Source organism: Miniopterus natalensis, chromosome 2 (assembly GCF_054644295.1).
Source record: "Miniopterus natalensis isolate mMinNat1 chromosome 2, mMinNat1.hap1, whole genome shotgun sequence".
Classification (NCBI taxonomy): Eukaryota; Metazoa; Chordata; class Mammalia; order Chiroptera; family Miniopteridae; genus Miniopterus; species Miniopterus natalensis.
This window is the reverse complement of record NC_142082.1, coordinates 19,291,968-19,309,577: the sequence shown is the minus strand read 5'-3', so window position 1 is coordinate 19,309,577 and position 17,610 is coordinate 19,291,968. Positions and strand designations below refer to the sequence as shown.

At 38.0% G+C, this 17,610-nt stretch overlaps 1 protein-coding gene across 1 annotated transcript in view; it reads right to left on the bottom strand.

Moving 5' to 3' along the window:
* Window positions 1-17,610, bottom strand: part of KCNU1 (potassium calcium-activated channel subfamily U member 1) — a 239,284-nt gene that overhangs the window by 61,281 nt on the left and 160,393 nt on the right. The window contains exons 11-17 of the mRNA XM_016210705.2: window positions 15,227-15,332; window positions 14,028-14,110; window positions 12,837-12,906; window positions 10,862-11,014; window positions 7,218-7,330; window positions 3,244-3,333; window positions 3,009-3,106 (exon numbers count right to left, since the gene is read on the bottom strand). Of these exons, the coding sequence (XP_016066191.2) occupies window positions 3,009-3,106; window positions 3,244-3,333; window positions 7,218-7,330; window positions 10,862-11,014; window positions 12,837-12,906; window positions 14,028-14,110; window positions 15,227-15,332 (713 nt within the window). The remainder of the gene's footprint in view (window positions 1-3,008; window positions 3,107-3,243; window positions 3,334-7,217; window positions 7,331-10,861; window positions 11,015-12,836; window positions 12,907-14,027; window positions 14,111-15,226; window positions 15,333-17,610) is intronic.

The following is a 17,610-nucleotide window of genomic DNA, read 5'->3' as shown; positions in this document are numbered from 1 at the left end:
ATGTGATAGAAGCTGAGCTATGGAATGTAAAAGGCAACATGCTCAAACTGGCTCAGGAACAATGGAACTTGAGGGAAGTCTCTGCCTTCTCAAAGCCTAACTCTCCAGCCAACAACATTTGCCAGGTACTAAAAAAAAGTGTGAATTTTTTGCTAAGGCTTTGAATCTTCCCTTGTGCCATTCTTCATAAAGTCTCTTCTGAAAACACATTAATGATTTGTATGAGTTTGGAAGCTTTCATAATTCTCAAAGTACACTGCCCACTCCCTTCACCCCATAACATAAGATGATTCTTACGTGCCCCTCCCTGACCCAGTGGAGGACCACATCTCTAAAGCCGCAGGCGTTAGAGATTTCAGTGGTGAAACAGCAGGCAGTGAACTCTATAGTTGGCAACTAGGAGAATTCCTGCTCAAAAACTTATCTAACGTACATTACACCGAAAAGCAGAAAGACAATTACTCTTCCTGCTCTAAAGGCTAGTAGCTCTATTAGTCTTCATGCTCTGCCCACCATCAAAAAAAGATAAAATAAAATAAAAATCAAGGAATGGGTTAAAATAAGTATCATGTACTAGAACTTCTCTGCCAATTTTTATTTCATCTGTATTTCATTGATTAGAAAAAAAATAATGATTCTCTTCCTGTTCCCATAGGTAATATGATAATTAACATATACATAGTACTTACCACTTGCCAGGCACTAGTCTTAATGCTTTTTATATTAATATACTCAATTTGTATACCTTTAGGTACTGATATTCTCATTCAACCCTTTGAGATGTGTAATATTATTACCAACATTTTACGGAAATATGAAGCATAGGGAGACCTTAAATAATTTGTCCCGAGTCACACAGATAAGAAGTAAGTGACCTATACCGAATTCATGTTCTAACCATGGCACCCTGGTGCCTTTCTAAAACTTTAGATTAGGAAGTTAAGTGGAGAAACTCTGGTGTGGGTTTAGTTTAGAAAAATGAAAGTAATCAAAGGTAGAGGGATTATGAATCACAGATTATCACAGCAATTTTTCAACCTTTCTTCTCTCATGGCACAATTAAACTAATTACCAAAAATCTGCGGCACACCAAAAAATATATATATATTTGCCATCCTGGCAAAAAAAATAGGTATAATTGGATTCATTCACACTGGATGTCTATTATTGTGTTGGCTGTTATCATTTTTTACTTTGACAATCTAAGGGAAAAGAGTTCAGTGCCCCTGACTAAATAGTCAGGTACTTCATTGCATGTTTTAAAAATTCTTGAGGCACACCTGTTGAAAATCGCTGGAATATCAGAATGGAAAAGGGCCATAGAAGTGATGAGAACTTCCCAGTTTGGAAATGATGATACCGAGGCCCCAAAAGATAACATGTTTTCCCTAAACCACAGCTAAGGCGTGGTACAGCTGTGGCCAGAATTCAAGTCTTCTGCATTCTCATTTGGTACAGTAGAAGGAAGAAACTGGCGGGACCGAGCAAACTTATTTAGCTCAATAAAGTGATACTTATTTGAAGGGAATAGACTGGGGTTAGATACCCTTTATCTGACTCTGAAATGTGAAATATTCAACCTAGAATTTGTACTAATCCAAAGTCAGTAAAGTATTTATTTTGGCATCCATTGGTAAGTTCCTAAGTCCTTTACTGAAAGTTAAATCTCTGGGAGAATTTCCAGATAGTATCATGACTTTCAAATCTATAAGGCCAAGCAGTCAGCTTCTACACTGATGTCCTCTTTGGCACATTGTGGCTAGAACTAACTCTTCAGATTCAAATTCACTCCATTTCAGGCTCCAGCCACCAGACCAGCGAGCATTTCATGGTACTCTGCTGCCATCATCTGACAAATTGAAGTCAAGAACAGTGAATCTCGATAGCAGATTACTAAGAGTTCTGAATCCAGTAGGATAGGCTCCGTAGGAGAGGTGACTGAGGATCGGTATGGAGCAGGAAGAAGAAATGATTCTATTATGAGAAGAATAAAAAATGCTGAGCAAGGTAATAACTACATCAAAGCTCAAACATTAGACTGTAAATTGAAAGTCTCACTAATTTATTCCTTTGATACTATAAAATATATGTCACAGAAGTGGGTAAAAATTGGCATTTCTACAAATATGAAAGCAGAGCCTTTCTCTTTAAACAAAAATATTCCCATCTTTATACTAGAGCAACATCCTGCTTTAAAATATTTATAGTAAAGCCACACTTAAAAGTCAGCCAAATAAAGGGATGAATACTTATTTTTATAAAACATTTGTATTTGCAAAATGACTGATAGCAGTGCAAGCATATGGGTGTGTATAATTTATTTGAAAAAGTTTTATTTGTGCACTGTGTTTATAAGAATATGTCTCCTGCATGAAACCATGTTAAATTTTCATGTAGTATAAAGTTGCATACAGTGAGATGATACTTTTATTTTTTTCCTTCTTATACTTTCTTTAGTGGGACATTCCTCCTATTTAGTTAGCCTCATCTATTGCCTCAAAAGAGATTCATAGAATTAAAAAAGAGTCAATGTTTAACTTTTCAATCCAAAATAGGATCTTAAAACCCATTTAATTTACAATATTCTTCAGACTGAAGCATTTTAGGAAATTATAGGAATAGTTTTGTGGGGTTTTTTCTTCGCCCCACAGTGTCTGAGTTCTCAAGGGGAAATGGAAAGACTCAGAGAACGTGGAGATGTGGCTGAGACAGAGCCTTTCAGTTTGCATATAGAATGGAAGCATGAGAGGTCCATGACCTGCTCCTCAGTGAATCTCTTTCAGAGTCACTTGCCTGGCCTATGAACGAGTTGAACTAGATAACTAGTAAGGTTGCTCTCGGCCCTAAAAGACTGATTCTCAGAACTTGTATGCCCCATGGGGAAATGTCTGCCACTTCTTGGCCAAGTTAACATGGGCACTGTCCTTTAAGGGATGGGTCCTTTCCTCCTTCCTTGGCCGAACCCCGGGAAGCTGGGCTGAGGCCAGCCGGGTGTAAAGTGCAGTTACCTGTGAGGTGTCGAAGGCTCCTGCTTTTGCAGTTACATTTTCCAATTAGCTCAGGAGAATGCACATCACCGTGACAGGTGGCACAGTAAAAGAAGGCTCTGGACAATGAAAGCAAATCAAGAATGACTTATGTGAGGCTTAACACTAAGCAAGCACGGCGCTGACTCAGTCTGCCTGCCATTAGGTTGTGTGTGCGTTAGGACTTTCTCCCCTTGAAGCAATAAAATAAAATTACCTTTTGACGTTCTTTGCAGAATCAGCAATAAAGAACCCTAATGTGTTCTTATGCAGCTTGACCTCCTCAGATGGATTTAGCATCAGGCCACTAGAGACAAAAAATAAAAATAAGGCAATTTTCCCTTCCACTCTCTGTGCCAGTATTTGGTGTTTCATTCTGTCATTACCTATGGATTCTCTAAGTTACAGAGTTACTAGGACTCAATCCCCTTTTACTGCTAAGCATGGTAGAAAATGTGAATTTGACTATTTTTGACACTCTGATTGCTGCTAAATATACTGAGGGAAGCCAAGCCCCACACGACACAGTTGTTGAACTGTGTACACAGCTGACTGAAGGGTAAGTTCTTTCTTAGACCGTGTGTCCAGAATCTGAGATGGTCAAACAAACTCAGATGTATGGACCCTTGATGATTTAGGCTACCTGTTGGCATCTAGGCCAAGGCCACGCACTTGCGAGACTTACTAGTGGTGTTCATCCTTAAGCTACTTGACCTTTAGAGTTAAATTATGTCTATTAATTAGTTGGGTTCAAAAGTTCCTTTTATTTGCTGATACATTTTCTGAACTTGTATATTTCTTTGGACTTCATTTTTGTCTCCCGATTGCAAGATTTTTGAGAGTAGGAAACACATGAATTGTTTTTATTTCTACATTACTTGAAACTTTCAATTTTCTTTTTCTAGTTTGTGTGTTTTAGAATGCTGTCTTAGGTGTTTCACCCACGGTACTCCTTGACGCTATCGTGAATATTTAAGTTCCTCACACTGCTCCCTGTGTTTGTCAGATCTCCTGGTTTTTCTTTTCCATACCTCTAGTATGAAAAGGTCTCATAACCCTCTAACTCCACATGATGAAAGTGTTATTTTTCTCCCTTAAAACACACTCCTTTTATATTCACATTGGAAAAAGGTTAAGTCTTAATTCTGGCAAAACTTATTCTGCTGTTGGGGTGCCTCTGAGTAACTTGCAAGTGTTAGAGCCTCACAAAAATAAAAGGGCTTGTCCAACGAAAGCTCTCCCGCCTGGTTCTAGGAGGAGAACTGTGCTGAGCAGCTGTGTTCAGGTAGATGATTACCTGAGACACTAGATGGCATTTTCTTAGTATTTATTGACTGATATTTAATGAGTGGAATGATTGCTTTAACTTTAAAAGAGAAGGAACATGAATTTGTGCCTCCCGCCCCTAACATGACTGGTCTATGATCATTGGCTGGCAAGCATATACTGAGTTCCATCTTCATGTCTCCTTTTTTAAAGGGATGGTCCTCTGAACTCTTTTTAAGTGTTTAGTTATGAAGTTACTGTCATGATTAGTATCTTTGGTTGCATTTGAAAGAAGAGGTGAACTTTGGAAGATTTTTCTGAACTGGCGCTATTGCTTAATTCCCCTCCTCATTAATCATGGCCAGTTGCTTTATTAGAGAATGTTCGCTACTGGGACAATCTCAGAACACTATCTAACTGGGTCAGGTCCAACTTTATCTCTTCGCAGGTGACAAATTATTCCCTAAAACAAATCTCTGTAATTACCCAGGGGTTTTGCAAGTCTTAGAGTATATTCAAGTGTATCAATTAGAAGAGAAAATAAAAGGTTAAAAGAAGAGATTTTTCCTCCAGTGTTTCAATATACTTGCCTAAAGCCCAGCCATTGAGATGCCTATTTTCCTTCCGCTCATTTATATCTATGGTGGATTTAGTACGGCTCTGTGATCAGAAGCGCAGCCCCCGGAGCCAAACTGAGTTCAGATTCTGGCTCTGCCACTTGGGAGCAGTGTCAGCTTGGGGAAATTAGCTGTCTGGGCCTCAGCCCCCTCCTCTGTGAAATGGAACTAATAATTGTGCACACCTCACAGCATTGTGAGGATTCAAGAGCTAATGTAAGTAAAGTGCCTATAGCACTGTTGGTCATGAGCTAGCAACCATGTAGGAGATTGTTATTATCAATATCTTTGCCACATTAGGACTTTGATTCACCTGACTTTTTGATGAGAGACCAGCTTTAAATCTATGTTAGAGCAGGTTCTTCTTTCATTGTGAGTAGATGTGTGCTAGACAGTAAACAGCGCCAGGACCTCTTAAATATATGCAGAAATTAGCTGCTTAATAGATATCCATGTTTCTGGTCTATGATGTCCTAATAATAATTCTAATAATGTTTATAGAATTCTAGGATGTCAGAATTGAAAAGGATCTTAAAAGCATTTGGCTCTGTAGTTTCCAAAAGCCTGTGAATAAACTGACTGTATCATGGAGACTTAGAAAATTCTCAGGCCCCATCCTTGGAGATTTTGATTCCATAAAGTTCAGAAGCAGGGTTTTAGAATCTATGTCTTTAAAACTTTGCAAATAATTCTGATGGGTAGCCTGGGTTGTTGAAGGCCAAAAAGATGTCAAAATTTGATCAAGTTTTGGGCCAGTCTGAAACCCAAACTGCCTGGTTTAGGTTTAGATTTTGAGATTTTCTTGAGCATGGCAGGATTGCTAAATAGAATTTAGGCAGCCAGACAATACTCCTTGTCACTCTCCCTGAACGACTTGCTTTGCATTGTACCCCACTGATTTCTTTTGCCCAGATCCCTTCTGCATGCTCTCTACTTGCACAGAACTGTTCTTCTTTCTAACTTTTTCATATAAAATCATTCCTTTGTAGTCCATGTGCTACCACTCAAAGTTATTGAATTTTGACTGTTTCCCTGTAATTGCAGTGTTCCTGGTAATGTCAGTTTTAGAGCTAGAAGGGGTCTTAGGTGTTAATTAGCATGAGTTCCTCTCTCTAAAGATGATGAACACTTTGCCAAGGCTACCGGGCTAGCAAATCATAATCTAGACTAGAATCTAGTGTGTTGATTCTAATTTAATTTAAGTTGGATTTGCACTAAGAACCATGCATAAGCCAAAGTCTTTCTTGTTCCACATCCATTTAAGCACCCTTTTAAAACTTTTCATCATTTTTTCTCTATATGTCATTGTAGCTGATTCTCTTTCTATTTGCCCTAAATTTTATATTTTTTGATATAACTTCTCTTACTTCTCATATTATCCAATATGGATTCTCAGGAAATGCTGGTAATGTTATCTCTTTCCTTTGCCTCCTCTATTAACAACAGACTTTATCTACTAGGCCAATCAGATTCCCATTTTGCCATATTTTGCAGATTTGTTTCTAAGACTACAGTTTGTGAGAACATTTTTATCATAAATAATTCTATTTTATAGTATGGTTGCATGGTCAAGATTTGCAAGATCTGGTAATACATTCAGAGGAACAGATCTGAGAAGGCGACCCCTGCTGATAAGAATTGGGACAGGGTCATAAGAACAAAGGCAAAGTGCCTGTCCACCCTTTAGGGTAACCATGCTAACCCCAATCATTAGAGAGAATACTAAATGCACCACAGGAGCCTGGGTGCCCCAAAGCCCGGCTCTCAACAAATGGTAGAAAGTTAGTTATGGCTGTATTTTTGGACAAGTCTTAATCATAGAGATTCTATTGAAAAAAAAACACAAAGAGGTTCAAAGCCTCATTACTACCAGCACCCCGAAGACATGGGTTTCTGCTCGATGGCTATCAGCATGAGGTGCAGCTTCACAAAGCAGAGCCTGGGAAGGAAGACCAGCAGTCATGAGGAAAGGGAGGGCAGCAGGGCGCTGCTTCACAATACTACAGCTAACACTGTGCTCTGCACCTGGGAGGCGCCAGCACCTCAGCAGAGGAAGGCCTCCCAAATACGCAATTCCCACTTGTAAATGAATCCATTCTGAAGTAACCCTCAGCCAGCGTGCCAACTGGGATAGAGAAAATTGTCCCACAACCTCTAGGTTGCAGACACTCAGACTCATTCTTACATCTTATATTCATATATCTTCAGTGCTTGTCATGGAGCCTGGCCTACAGAAATGCCATCAATGAACATTGCTGAAAGAATGTCATCGCATGAAACGATGAGGAAAGTATTTCTTTTAACTTACCGGGAAACTTCAGGAAAAGTCATTCCAGAGAAGTCATCAGAGAGACGCTGAGTCAGGATTTTGTTCTTCAGGCTACTTAAAAAGATTTTTTGCCAGGGCTGTTTAGGACAAACCTGTAATGTACAATCATGTCACATGAAGCACTTGACAAGGAAGATGGGATGCTATAATTCAAGGTGTTTATTTTGCTAAGCAGCAAACCAGTACCCACTGGTGATAGGGAGGAGATTTGTCCTCGTGCCTAACTGGACAAATGTCAAAGGAAGAACTAAAACTCAAACATGCATCTCAACTACTTTCACTAAACAGTTCAGAACAAAGTGGAAAAATCGTGACTTAGTTTCTCCCATATGGCATCCAGGACTCCTTGCTGGAAGTCAGGATTCTTCTCGCAATCATTTCAGCAAGGGAGACTGGTCGTTGGGTCAGTAGTAACATGGGAAGGGTGATATAGAATCTAAATTGTCTCTCCCTAGACATGGCTGTTCAAGATGGGTTTTTTAAACATATTAGTTTTCTACTAACTGCAGGCATACCTCATTCTACTGTTTCACTTTATTGCGCTTCACAGATGTTACGTGTTTTACAAATTGAAGGCAAAACCCTCCACCAGCAAAAAGATTACAAGCCATTTTATTGAGATACTCACTTTATGGAGATGGTCTAGAACCAAACCTGCAATACCTCTGAGGTATGCCTGTAACCACATACCACAAGGGAAACAAATATACATGGCTCCTGCCCAGTATCAGAAACCTTCCTGTGTTCACATGAACTCAAAGAGCCACCTGATTAATGGAAATGCAAATGCAAAAATCAAGGATAGCAGTAGGTTTCTAGAGAAATGGGAGGTGTTAAGGGAGAAGGGATATCTCCCCAAAAGGCTAAATGCAACCTGAGGGGACAGGGGCAGCTGGGTAACTCACCTCTGGCATTTGTGCAAGATCCCTCAAAATTGTGTTATGCTCTCTTTGTGTCCTCCTGTGTACTCCCGCCTGCCTCTGTGAGCATCCACACTGCCCTGACATGGCGGGACAGGCCCCTTAAAGCCCAGAACCTCAGATAAAAGTCTGGGATTTCTATGAACTCTGAAGCACTGTTGGCATGGAGAGTAAAGGCCTATTCAGAAATACTTCCCCAGTGGCCATCTTGTGGTTCAGGAAACACAAAATAAAAACAAATGCACACAAACAATAGACAGGGGAAGGACTGGGGTGGGGTGGTAGCCAGGTGGAGGGGGGGCAAAGGGGGGAAAATGGGGGACATATGTAATATTCGCAACAATAAATTACATTTAATTTAAAACAACAACAATAAACAAACAAAAAACACACAAACAAAAATTTCTGCCATGCTGAAAACAGACTACCATTTCAGGCAATCCAGGCACTTCCATACCCTTTCCCAAGATTCAGCTGAATCTCCTGCCTTTTCCCCCCAACTCTTAAACTCCTCTGTTGAGGAGGGCTCACCTCACTGGGCAGTTCATACCACTATTTAATTCTCCACTACTACAGAAATTGCCTTAATACTTCTAATCTGAATGTTTCACTTTTGGAAAAGGGTAAGAATGATAACCATAGAGATGGAGAAGACTTCCTGAGTTAGCTTTTAAAAGGTCAGAAAGGGAAACAGGAAGACAAGATGAATTTTGGATTTGGATAGTAGAATTGGGGAGCTCAAGTAAGTCAGTTGAAATAGATCTAATCGAAGTTTAAGCTTGTAAGGAAATGCTTTGTGCCAAAACCAACCAGAAATGCTCTTCAAACTACAATTTCCCACCATACACTCAATATAGTAAAACAAACAAACAAAAACACATGCTACTGATCCAAGGCCTTCTTTTCATCTGAGTACTAAGAAGTTTAACAAATATTAACTCAATACTTGGAAAAATCTGATTATGAGATTAAAAATTTGCATTTATAGATGCAAAAACTGACAGAGAAAGTTAAGTGCCTAATCAGAGAAAAATGGGACATAAGACACTGGAGTTCTGGCCATTAAACATAAATAAAAGTTACAACATCTGAAGCACCAGAGCAGTGTACAGCATTAAAAACAGCTTGCTCTGTCCTACTCTGTCCAGTTGAGGATTCCTGAAAGTGAGTTTCAGACTTCACTTCCAAAACAAAAAAATTGTCATGTCCACAAATACCTCTCAATTCCTGTATTCCAAAAACCATCTTATGATGAATGTTGACAGATAACCATCCTCAGTGAGGAGGTTACAACTTCAGATAAAAAAGAAAAAGACAAGCATAATAGGGCTGGTTTTACACGTCTCTACCTTCTATATTTCCATGAGAAAGATGAGGCCTTCACACAGAGAACTCATTCCTTTTGTTTTCTCTGGTCATAGAGATTAAAATAACAATCATCACAACCGACATTGCAGTTACCTTCCGCTTTCTAAGCATACAACACAGAGAGGATGTCCTGACAAGCCATTTCTTAGGCCATGCACAGTGACCACTAAGTGAAGGTTAATGCTGCCTGATAGCCATTTCTGTTTATCTGTATGTGATGTCTCCTCGCACTTGCAAGAAGGAACTGCAGAAGAATTCTGCGTGTTCCGGTTAGCATGGTGCTGGCCAGAGCATCTTTCACTTCTTTTGTTTTTCCTTAATAGCACCAGAAAAGGAACCAGAGAAGATGTAAACATTTTTTTAATTTATTGAACCAAGGGAGTAAAGTGTAAAGAGAGACCAGGAGAAAAAATGCATGTAAAAAAAAGCTAATGTGGACTCGTAAGTGGAGAGAAAGGTCAGTCTCTGGAGGGGCTTTGGATAATAGGATTCCAGGCCCAGCTGAGGGTTAGGACCTTTCCTAGAGCATTTCACAGGAATGGCATTTGGAAGGTCATACTCTGTGCTATATTAATTCATTCCAACAGCTCCTTTTAGCTGCTTATTTTGTCTCAAACAAAGGTATCCTAGGACCTGATGTGGGAGATTGTGAATAGATAGCCAACAACCACAGGCATGGGGCATAGTGGTAGGACTGTAGATCAGACAATTCTAGCTCTTACTCACTTAATATATGACCAGGTTAGGTAACATCATTGACCCATTACTGGGATACTACCTTGAAATATTATTGAGGGGAAATATAATATATTTAAAATGTATAACACATAGTAGGCACTCAATATGAGGTCATTAGTATTATTACTGTATGCCCCCAAATAACCTGGAAAATCAGGTTTTAATTATTATTTGTATTATTATTTTTGTTTGACAAATATAATTATTTATTATCATGTTGATTATTGTATTTAATTTATGTTTAAATATATGACTTCTCCTCTAATAACATAACCTTTAATTATATTTCTACTTTCAATAACTTACGAATACATTTACATTCATAATATCCGTGGAGCATGTAGGAAGCAGAGTTATGGTCTCTATTTTGCAGATAAATATTCTTAGGCAAGGATAAAATAAATAACTTTTTTTTCAAGGTTAATGCAGTACCTGGGAACTCAATCTAGCTCTCGCAATCCCTTCTCAGCTCAAGCAGAAGTCAAATCTCCTTTCTTGGGGCCTTCATACTTTCCTCAATTTTTATATCTATATCTGATCTTAATATGTGAGAACATGGGGATAGAGCCAAGATTCAACATCAACTTACAAGGTTACCTTATGGTTTTGTTCAACAAATAGAGATGTTAGAAAGGTGCATAAGCCTGGCACCAAACAGCCTTGGGCAATAAGTCCAAGCTTTAATTCAGCAAAGCAGATGATGTTGTCTCCAGTAGTCCAGTTCCAGCTGGGAATCTTTGGCAGAAAATCCTGTTTCATGGTAAAAAAGTAGGTCAAACATTAAATATAATTTGAGAAACTCCTTTGTAAATGAATGCCTTTATTTTACTTTAAAGCATTTATTGTGCCCAGGTCAGCAGAAGTGATAAGAACGAGTTCAACATTTAGAAGTGGTTAGTGGTCAACTGTTCCACTGTTTAAAACGAAACTAGTTATAGATGCAAATTCAAGTGACATGGCTTAGACCTCTAATTGTACTCCACATTTACAATCTTTTTTGTTTATTTGGTTTTTGGAGGGTTTTGTTTTTATTAAGGTATAATTGACATATAACATTATATTAGTTCCAGGTATAGAACAAAATGGTTCAGTATTTATATACATTGTTAAATGATCAGCACAATAAGTCCAGTTAACATTCATCACCATAGTGGTTATTAATTTTTTTCTTGTGATGATAACTTTAGAGATTTATTCTCTTAGCAACTTTTAAATATATAATAAAGTATTATTAACTATAGCCACCATGCTGTGCATTATACCTCCATTATTATTATTATTTTTTTTTAACTAGAAGTTCGCACCTTTTGTCCCCTTGCACCCATTTTTCCCACTCCCATCCCTGGCTTCCCACAACCACCAATCTGTTCTCTGTACCTATGAGTTCAGGGTTTATTTGTTCTTTTGTTCATTTATTTATTTGTTTTTATATTCCATATATAAGTAAAATCATAGCAATAAATATCTACCTTGAGAAACAAGAAAAGTCTCAAGTAAACAACTTTTGGTTGTCCTTAACTTTTGACTCTTTACTGTGTCTCGGTGTGGGTCTCTTTGAGTTCCTCTTACTTTGAACTTTCAGCTTCCTGAATCTAGATGTCTGTTTCAGTCTCCACATTAGTGATATTTTCAGCCATTATTTCTTCAAATAAGTTTTCTGCCTCTCTCTCTCTCCTTGTGAGACTCATAATGCAAATGTTGGTCCACTTGATATTGTCCCATCAGCTGCTTAAACTGTCTTCACTCATTCACTCTTTTTTCGTTTTCTTTTTTGCTGCTCTGGTTCGGTGAGTTCCACTACTCTGTCTTCCAGTTTGCTGATCCTTTCTTCTGATTCATCTAATCTGGCTAAGCCCCTCCATTGCATTTTTCAGTTGGCTACTATATTCCTCAGCTCTGTGGCTTCTATTTGGTACTTTCTAATATTTTCTACCTTTTTGTTGAAATATTCACTTTTTTTAATCCATTCATCTCCCAAGTTCAGTGACATTTTTATGACAGTTATTTTGAACTCTCTGTCAGGTAAATCACTTACCTCTTATTAAGGCATTTTCCTGAGGTTTTATCTTGTTTTTGTGTTATTGTTTAGAACACATATTTATGTTTCTTCATTTTTCTTGACTCTGTGTTGGTTTTTATGCATGAGAAAAACATCGACCTCTCCTAGTCTCAAAGAAATGGCCTTGTGTAGAAGATGAACCTTATCAATCAACCCTGACCTAGCTCTTAGTTGTCTCTCAAACTTTTGTAATTGTCTAATCATCCCACTTTAATTCTAGTAGCTACCAGTAGTTGAGAGTGTCCCTCTCAGTGCCCCAAAGCAGAGGACCTCATTCATTACCTAGATTCAAGCAGCTTTTAAAGGACACAATTATATATCTTTCTGAATTTACATTCATAAGTGATTAACAATCTCAATGAGACTCCAAATTTCATTTACAATTGGCAAAAACTTTTCAAGTGTAAACCCATTTGGAAATAATAAATTCATCTATTACTTAGATGAACTAAATTCATCTAGCTCCACAGACTAAAAGACGAGGTGACTAGATAGTCTAGGAAGTTACAATACCTTGTTATGGGATTGAAGTATCTGTATGATGACTCTAGTTTTAGGGTAATAGTTCTTGATAGAGAGTACCCTGCATAAATAACAAATATGTTCATTAGTAATGTGCCACCTACAATGTCTTTGTACTATCATTCTATTCAGAGTTAAATTGTTATGTGGGTAAGCATTAAAAAATGACATATTACAAGTTTCATTGTTATGCTATTCCCTAAAAATGTTCTGTTTAATAGAACACCCAATTAAGGGTGTAGTTGTTTTAGTGACTTAGTAAAATAAATCTATGGAAAGGTCATCTGTTGGTATTAGGAAATTATGGTCTCCTGGGACCAATTCTTGAGAAGGAAAAAACAGTTTCATATATATTTTAGCCTTCAAATTCAAACACATTAGTTTCAAGAAAAACTAGAGATTGAATGACTATCTGTAGCTTGAAATAGCTCATAGATTATTTTATCTAGCTTTCTCATTTTACAAATTAATAAACTAAAGTCTGTGCCATATTTACTGTATTATGCATGGTGAAAATTCTCAGCTATTTCTTATTATTCATAGAGTCACCTTTAGCTATTTATACTTATTTTGCCTTGGGGGCCAGAAAATCATCTGGATTAAGAATAAAGCCTTTGTCACAAGGATAGTTTGAATCTGTTACCACAAGTCAAGTTCCTGCTCATAGATACTTCAGAGTTAAAGATGGTAACTCTAGTTCTAGCCATCTTAAAAATAATTTCCAATAGTCACAAACACATCATACAGAACCAAACACAATCTTTCACCAGAACTACTGGAAAAAAAATTCCCAATAAGTAAAGTCTACTAATAGGGTTCACATATCACACCACTAGCATCTCTATTTTTGAGGGGGAGAGGACATTAGTTATAATGATGCTATCTGAACAGTTATCAATTATCTGCATGCTTGCTTTTTAAATTTATATAGCTATTATCCATATGAAACGTCAGGAAAGTATGTGAACAAGCCCATAGACACTCAGTATACTATATTTTCAATTATTTTTCATACATTTGCACCATTTCTGGGGGCAAAAAAATAGGCAGAAATTTGGAATATGATGAACCTAGTGCTGTGATAGATGACATCTTCTGTTCAGTCTATACACCAGGCTTTATTTTAAAAGAGGCAGAAATAAGTCAGTATTGGAGCATAAAAACACAGTGCCAGCTTCATACCTCATAATGTTTGAAGTGTCTTCAGCATTTGAATCACTGCACAAGGGGTTGGCTATAATCAGGCATGCTTCCGCGGATTCCACCTATTCTTCAAGATTGGACAGCAACCATCTTGTTAATTACATGGGAAATGCTGTAGTGTGTCTCTTTTGGGTTTCCTTAGCTTTTTCCCCCATAAAATTTCTAGTAAGAAACAGAATGCACTTGGGAAGGAGTTGTGATAGGGATTAAATTACATCAGGATCATAATCCTGCAAATGCTACAAGGGCTGTGAGGACTACAATGGATGGACTAGGGCACAGGGTCTCCAACAAAGGTGTCAGATTGCTTTAAAATGGGTAAAGTGCATAGTTATATTTTCCCTATCATCCTAACCTTCCATGTATGCCTACTGATAAGTAATGAGATCTTTTTAAGCAATTGCCTGTATACCCATTTGCCTTTCAGGACAGCAAAGAATGTAGGAACTGAAAGTCTGCTTAGCTCAAAGTAAACAGTCATTCAATAACTGGATTCTGAACCTTAAGATTCTAGAAAATTGTTGATGTGGCTCTTATAAAACCAAGGTGCAGGAAAGAGAAAGATTATTCTGAGTCTGTCATTTTCTGCTTTAATTCTTTATGTTAACTCTATATATCCCTGCTTTAAAAAAAGACTGAATGCTTTTGGTTTATATGATTCTGTGAAACCTACAAAATGAGAGGAAGCTTGCTTTGATCTTAAATGAAAGCTGTCTAGAGGGCTGGCCTTTAATCATTAGTTTTAGCTTCAACCTTAATGGGATCTCTGTTATTTTCCTTCATGTCTCTCCTATCAGAAGGCACATCAGTGTGTTCAGAGGTTGGTAAATCTGTGCTCTGGTAAGAATCCCATTTGAATGGTAAGATCAAACACACTTTTGCTAGTCATAATGTTTTCAGATCTCTTGGACTGTGAAAATAAAACTGCTCTAGGTAGAGAATTTAGTGAAATAAATAATTCAACTGTAAGTGTAGATAAATGGTGAGGTCCACTTGATATTCGTCAAGGAGAAATTGGAGGTCAATTACTACATTTCTTTTATGATAAGTTTTTAAAATCAAGAAAGTCGTTTTTTCCCAAATTTAAGGGTCTGGCATAATGCTTTTGAAAGAGAATATATTCTATTATCTTAACTGTTGCAGCTGAGGTTAACTACAAAGAGAAAAAAAGCTCTTACCGCAACTCGCCTCAGATCTTCCCACTTTAATGCAGATCCAGAAACAAAAGTTGTGTAGGCCATGTAGCATTTAAATATGGTTTCTAGTTCCAAAGAAGGAGGAACCCTGAAGAAAGAAGGGAGGGCCAAAGAAGAAAAAGGATGCTTGACTTTGCTTAAGATACTGTTATCTTTATTTGCATTTAATAGAACCCCTAAACTCCTCTTGGAACACATCTATATTCCATTCATTTTAATCCACATGGTTAGGTGATTTGACATCACTAGCCTAATTCCGTGGACGTATCTGAAGCTCAGGCCTAATTTGGTAAAGGAATAGCCTATGTGTAAACATTTGGGAGAAACTGCCTATAGCCATCTTTTTTTTTTTTTTTAATTTTATTATTGTTTAAAATATCTGTAGCCATCTTTTAAAAACAGTCTACCACGGTCTTCCTTCTGGCTGCAAGAATTCACATCCCTCCCCTGTACACAATATTCTCATGTCCTCCTCCAAAAGTCTCATCTCTTTATTGCAATCAGGTCAAAGTCCTGGTTTTTGTCCTCTTAAGTCAGTTCTAGATGTGGATGGGACTCCTCAGGTATAGCCTCTCTTCAACTGAAGGCCTATGAACTAAATAGATGTTTTAGTCTCCCCATCTCCACACCCAACATACCATGATAAGGAATGAAAAGCTGCAATAGACATTCCCAATCAAAAGAGGTGAGGGTGGTGATGAAAAATAATTTCTAATCACTAGAAATTATCGCAAAGATATTCTGAAATCTATCCGAGCATATATTATTAGGGCCCCCCACTCCAGGGACAGAGGTTGTTTTTTTATTAAAGCCAAGTTCTGTCCTTATGAGCTAATCCATTGTTCTTTTCTATTCTTGTCTCTCTCCCCTAACCCTCTGAGCCATCCTTTCTTTTCCCCAATAAATGTCCTATGTTGGTACTTGAGTAGCTTTCTCATCTTGATTCCTGCCTGTGCTACGTTGGCATTTTTTTCTTTTCATTTTGAACTCTCTGTGTCCCTTTTACCCCAAGCTGACAGTACTTTTACCAGTAACATTTTGTTTAAAGCATAGACAAGTTTCTATATATGTTATTCAGGCTCATGGCATGCCCACAAAGTCATGTTTATGATTCCTCTGGTTGAGAGATCCCTCTCTACTTTGAGAATGTCAGGATTCTGGGAAGAATGTCCTAAGGTTCTTCAAAGTCCTTTGCCTAACTTGAAAGGAGCATCAATAAATCATTGCCATAAATCTTTCTGAGGTCTTCAGCTGCATCCTTGATTGGATCTTGACCTTTGACCTTGGGGGTCCTATTTTATAGGTGGCCTCCTGGATTAGATTTTTTTTTCTCCAGAGGTTATATTCCTCTTTGATATTTTTTGGCCAGCTGGAGAGACTGCTCTGGGACTTCTAGATTTCCTTTAGGTTCTGCTTGAAGACTGAAGAGTTTCTTCTTCAGCTCAATTTTCTTACTTTATCGTACTTGATGATATGATAGCAAATGACACCCAGCATTCTTCTGGGAAATTTTCGTAGCCAGCTTCACAACTGCACTAGGTACATTTTCTGTCTTCCATGTTACTTTTAGTGGCATTGTTACCAAATTCTGCTCTTCTTCCAGTACCCAAGAACAATTTTCTCATTGTTCTTCTGGCCTCTACTGAGTCCCCATGCAACCCTCCAGCCACTGCCTGCCACTAGTTCCAAGGAAAAGACCACATTTTCGCTTTTGTTATGACAGCACCCTACTTCCACTACCACTTTTTGTTTCTGCAAAACAAACTCGTCTAGAACTTCTTGACTTAAAACAACGATAATATACTGCTTCTCATGATTTTGTGGTTGGCTGGTCTCAGCAATGTAATTCCACATAGTGTTGACTGTGACCATTTGTGTGGCTACATTCATCAGGGAGTGTGACTGGGAGCTGGAATGACCAAAATGACTTCCCACACATGATTGCTGTCTCAGCTACCTGACTAGAGCAGGTGAAAATTGCCTGGGCCTTCTCTCCAGCAAGTTAGTCTGACTTTTTATATGGTGGCTTAGGGCTTAAGACTCTCTTGGAGTGAAAAGTCCTCTTAAAGGCCAGGCCTGGAACTAGCAAAGTGTTATTTCTGCCCCATTAATTAAAACAAGTCACTGGTTAGTTCAGATTCAAAGTGAGGGGAAAGAGGTTCTGTCTTTTATTGAGAGGAGCAGCATGAATGCACAGTAAGAGAAGGAAATGTTAATAGCTGTATTAAAGGAAAATCAACCACAATTACAGATGGCGATAGTGCTTTAAAGGAAATATAACAGAGTCAAGAGACAGAAGGATTAGAAGACACTGATTTTTATAGATTGGATGGGGAAGGTCTCTCTGAGTGCTAAAGAACGAAACT